Genomic DNA, 4,807 nt, shown 5'->3' with positions numbered 1-4,807 from the left:
GAGGAAAAACGCGTAATAACAAAAAAAATGCGGAATAGGGTTGACATCCCTATCTTGTCCTAGGGGGGAATTAGGGTGGGAGCCCTATTTTGTGTTTTATAATGGCGATAAAATAGAAAAAATACGGATTAAGGCTGAGATACCTATCTTGTCTTAGGGCGGGAATTGGGGTGGGAGCCCTATTCGGTGTTTTGTAATGACAAACAAAAATGACAAAAACATGGAATAGGGTTGAGATCCCTATTTTGGCCTAGGGAGGGAATAGGGATGAGGTCCCTATTTTTTCCTAGGGCAGGAATAGGAATGGGATCCCTATTCCATATAAACGGACAAAAAAGAAAAACATGCAACATATACACGGAATAGGGTTGAGATCCTTATTCCATTCCTAGGCTGGAATAGGGCTACTATTCCTATTCCTACCTAAGAATGGAATAGGGTTCTTAGACCTATTCCATGTAAAAAACGGAATAAGGTCAAGATCCCTATTCCGTGTTTTACATGGAATAGGGTTGAAATTCCTGTTCCATGCCTAGGTAAGAATAAGGTCAATATTCCCATTCCTACCTAGGAATGAAATAGGGTTCTTAGCCCTATTCCATGTAAAACACATAATAAGGTCAAGATCCATATTCTGTGTTTTACATGGAATATGTTGAAATTCCTATTCCATACATAGGTAAGAATAGGATTTCTGGCCCTATTTGGTCAAAAAAAATTAATTTTTTTTTTCTAACATGTAACTCGGCCGTTGACGATGGTGGAGGTAGCATCCTTTCTACTTGACCCGACGAGCTAGCCTTTGACTTATTCTTGGGACCCTTTTCAAACTCGTTCATGGTAGTGCGCCGAAATTGGTGATGGAAAAAGAACAGAGCATTCGTGGATGGTGGTGCATAGGCGGTAATGAGGTGAATGGGGATGATTTCTCCGGCTATGGGTGGTGGGTGGTTGTGGTAGTTGGAGGTGGTGGATGTCGGTGGTGGGTGGCTGTGGTAGTTGGAGGTGGTGGGCGGTGGTGGTGGGTGCCTGCAGTGGGTGGCGCCGGTGGGAAGGAAGTGGAGATATTATGGAAAGAGAAAGTGATGTATGAGTTGGGATGGGGTTGGGGGGGGGGGGGGTGGGGTGGGGTGTATAAGGGTAATATTGGGTTTTCACCATTGAAAAAGCGGGCGTCATGCGTAAAAGTGGGCGACGAATAGCGTGACATTTTTTTTTCATAACTTTTAACATCTTTTGATTACTCCGTAGTTACTTTTGTACATTATTAGTGATTCTGAAGGAATAATAATTATTAAAACGAAAAAAAATTATTACTAAAAAATAGATAATTTACATTATATCGGCGTGACTTTTAAATATTTTTAATTAACTTTCACTTCGACGTACAATATTTATTGTACACCACTTTTAAATAAGAATTTGTGTTTGCAATAATGATTACACATAGACTTTTGACACTATTCACAAATTTTAAGTTGACTATCATTTGTGATTTATACATAAGGGAAAAATACAGTCGTGTGATATTGTTTGATTCACGTCGATATGTATGTATTTTCAAATCAACTTTTTATAACTTTTACAAAATTAGAGATATTAATTTTCAAACATTTACATTGACAAACGCAAAAAGGTAAGATGTAACTATTAAATCGAAACGGAAGGATTACCAATCTCTATTATATAAGCCAAGAGTTGAGGGCTTTTTAGTAACATAACTTTTCGTGTCCCCAATCAAGAATTCTAATACACCCTTCCTACTTCAGCTGCAACGCAAACCCTCCTCCCTCCCGTTCATTTTCTTCTCTCTCCTCCCGTTTTCTTCTCTCTCCTCTCTCCTCTCTCCCGTTCGTTTTCTTCGATCTTATTCATCTTCTGCATAAATTCAAAAATAAAAAGAGATCTAACTACAAAATTCGAGACCTAATCTTTGCAAATTATCTTATATATGGGGAAGAAATGGGGAAGAAATCGAGTTCAGAATCACGCTACATCCCTCTCTCCTAGGTAAATCATTCAATTTCTCTTATTTCATAAATCTTTCGAATTCAAATTTGTAGAATTTGGGGGTTTAATTTGTTCCAGCTCCATTGATTGATGATTAAGATTTGGCGAAGAATTCGAGTGATAATGGAATTGCAATTTTAATTGTTTATTTTTTGAAGTCATATTACAATTAATTGCTTAATACTCAAATATTTGTTGTGGGGAACTGTCTAATTTTTCATAGTACATAGTAATGTTTTTCATGTTTGTACGATTTTTCATGTTTAATTTTCGTTGATTTGTACTGATTTTCATGTTTAATTTTTGTTGAATTTGTACTGTTTTTCATGTTTAATTTTTGTACATTATTACCAATTTACATATTCAGATTGCTCAATTCCACTAGAATGGTTAATTAATAATTATTATCATAAAATATTTGATATTTTGATTGTTTTGTTTAATCGGCCTAGCTCTTTTGATGTCTTAATGTGATGAAATGTCTTCACTTGCTTTCTACTCCGTACTATCTTAGGGTTGGATGATTCCACAGAGTGACAATTTCATTTGTTGGATGTTGCTTCCAAGAAATGTATCTGATAATAGTATTTTTTTGGGGATAGGAGGCATGTATCTGAACTTCTTGGTTGTACATTTGAGATTCTGCTGGATTGGACTTTGAAATACCGTTGGGCCGTTAGGCTGTAATTGGAGAGATTCCTCTAAATAGAAAGAGTTTGTGCAATCGTTGTGTTGAGATAATGGCACCAGAATCCAGAGCATTAAATTTAGCACAATTTAACATTTGATGAACAATCTTTATTTACAAAGCTACTGAAACTTAATGGACCCTAAAAAATTAGGCACATAAAAAGCCAATTAGTTGTGATGTAGCTACTTAGTAGCTTCTATGCCAATTCAACATCTATTTTGTATAATCATTTTACAATTGCCTATTTGATTTCTTGGGAATATTAGGAGCGAGAGAGAGCTGACAATACTTATTTTGTTTATTGTGTTAGTGTAAGCAGGCTATCAAGTCTCGGTAACATACATTCGAGTTTGGATATGAAATTGGTGCGGACGCATACCTCCACTATCACAAATCATAACATACACTCTTCCTCTTAGGGAAGATGTTAAGAAGGGAACCCTCCTAAGTGCAATGGAGGCCACCTACCCAGGCCACGAGGCTTCTTGATCACCCATTGATCCTGTCCAGGACTCCAAGTAAGTATGTTTCCCAATATTTCTCCAAATCAATTTATGCCTATGTTGCTATTCTCATTTTTGTTTGTTGATTGACGTGGGACAATCTCTATTATATAAGCCAAGAGCTGAGGGCTATTTCGTAACATCACTTTTCGTGTCCCCAATCAAAAAGTCTAATACACCCTTCACACTTCACTGCAACAAGAACCCTTCGGCCTTCCCTCTCCCCTCCTGTTGTCTTCTCTCTCCTCCCTCCCTGCAACACAAACCCTTTGCTCTCCCGTTCGTGTTCTTTGAATTTGGTTGTTTAATGCCATTGTGTTTGAATTTTGATTACATTTTTGTGTTAATTCTTCGAATTTGGTTGTTTAATGCCATTGTGTTTGAATTTTGATTGCATTTTTGTGTTAATTCTTTGAATTTGGTTGTTTTATGCCATTGTGTTTGAATTTTGATTGCATTTGTATGTTGATTCTTTGAATTTGGTTGTTTGAATTTGGGTTGAATTAGGTTGCATTCTGTTAACGCGGTTGCTCCCCTTGGGAGAATTAAGATTCTTTTTTCAGGTTCTTTTTCATTTTAATTTGAAAAGCGTGAACATCTTTCGTGTTAATTCCATTGCCAATTGCATTGTGTTCTTATTTGTTTGATGAACTGGTTTCGAATGATTTTTGAATTGTTCCAATGCAAATTCATATTATCCTTTTGGATATGATTCTCATACGATTTATTAGGGTTATGTTTAGAGTTGTTTGCTCAGAGACGGTCCTGATGGATGGATGGAGTTGTTTGAAATGGATGTTCTGTCTGGATGGGGTGTTTGTTTGAAATGAATGTTCTGTTTGCATTGTTAGATGATATTTTTAGCATTTTACGTTGCAATTGAATCTGGGCATGTTTGTTTTTGTGTTTTTGATCAGTAATTATATTCTGGTGTCAAGTTTATTACAATGCTTTCGTTTGAATTTTTGTAGAAATCTTTGCATTTCATTCTATTGATTTGATTTGACCCTAATTTCTGACGATTTAATTTAACCAGAATACCCTGTTCGACCTGATCTTGGCTGCTAATTACCTGGACATCAAGAGTCTGCTGGACTTAACCTGCCAAACCGTGGCCGATATGATCAAAGGAAAAACCCCGGAGGACATCAGGAAGATCTTCCATATCAAGAACGACTTCACCGAGAAAGAGGAGGCGGAGATTAGGAAGGAGAACCAATGGGCCTTTGAATGATCCATCTTCATTGGAGCAGCCATTCACTACTAAGGTGATATTAAGCCTTTTCGACCTCCTTCCTCCACTTGAGCCCGAGGCATCATACACCGCGAAACCAATGACTTTGGTGACAAATGTATACTCAGGTAACTAATTGTACAAAACATCTGTGTAAGTCTCTTTGGGTAATGATTTTGAGGAGTAGTTATAGAGATAATTATCTAAATTAGTTGAAATATTGTCAGTAATGTGTGTAATATTGTTTAATTTTAAGGCAAATGAGCATAAAAATGACAAATTGGAAATTATACCCTGTTTCAGCAGTTAATGTTCTACTGAAAATTATACCCTGAAAGTTTGATTATGTTCTAAAATTATACCCTGTTT

General features: G+C 36.5%; 1 protein-coding gene and 1 pseudogene across 1 annotated transcript; one reads left to right on the top strand and one right to left on the bottom strand.

The window, feature by feature from the left end:
• Positions 1-860: 860 nt before the first annotated feature.
• LOC130467293 (SKP1-like protein 1A) lies at positions 861-4,438 on the top strand. The gene is made up of 3 exons (XM_056835766.1): positions 861-1,087; positions 3,962-4,019; positions 4,241-4,438. Exons 1-3 carry the CDS (start codon positions 861-863, stop codon positions 4,436-4,438), a joined length of 483 nt encoding a protein of 160 aa, XP_056691744.1.
• Positions 3,058-3,227, bottom strand: LOC130468179 (uncharacterized; annotated as a pseudogene).
• Positions 4,439-4,807: the final 369 nt, after the last annotated feature.

Source organism: Spinacia oleracea, chromosome 2 (genome assembly GCF_020520425.1).
Source record: "Spinacia oleracea cultivar Varoflay chromosome 2, BTI_SOV_V1, whole genome shotgun sequence".
NCBI classification, from domain to species: domain Eukaryota; kingdom Viridiplantae; phylum Streptophyta; class Magnoliopsida; order Caryophyllales; family Amaranthaceae; genus Spinacia; species Spinacia oleracea.
The sequence above is the reverse complement of the archived record's forward strand: the minus strand, read 5'-3'. Positions and strand labels throughout refer to the sequence as shown.

What these genes read in the sequence shown, in the direction of transcription:
- LOC130467293 (XM_056835766.1), top strand. Translation starts at nt 861, where the DNA reads ATGGAAAAAGAACAGAGCATTCGTGGATGGTGGTGCATAGGCGGTAAT. An exon ending in TTATGGAAAGAGAAAGTGAT is followed by an intron (nt 1,088 to 3,961) that starts GTATGAGTTGGG and finishes TTGTTTGCTCAG; the next exon opens with AGACGGTCCTGATGGATGGA. An exon ending in ATGTTCTGTCTGGATGGGGT is followed by an intron (nt 4,020 to 4,240) that starts GTTTGTTTGAAA and finishes TAATTTAACCAG; the next exon opens with AATACCCTGTTCGACCTGAT.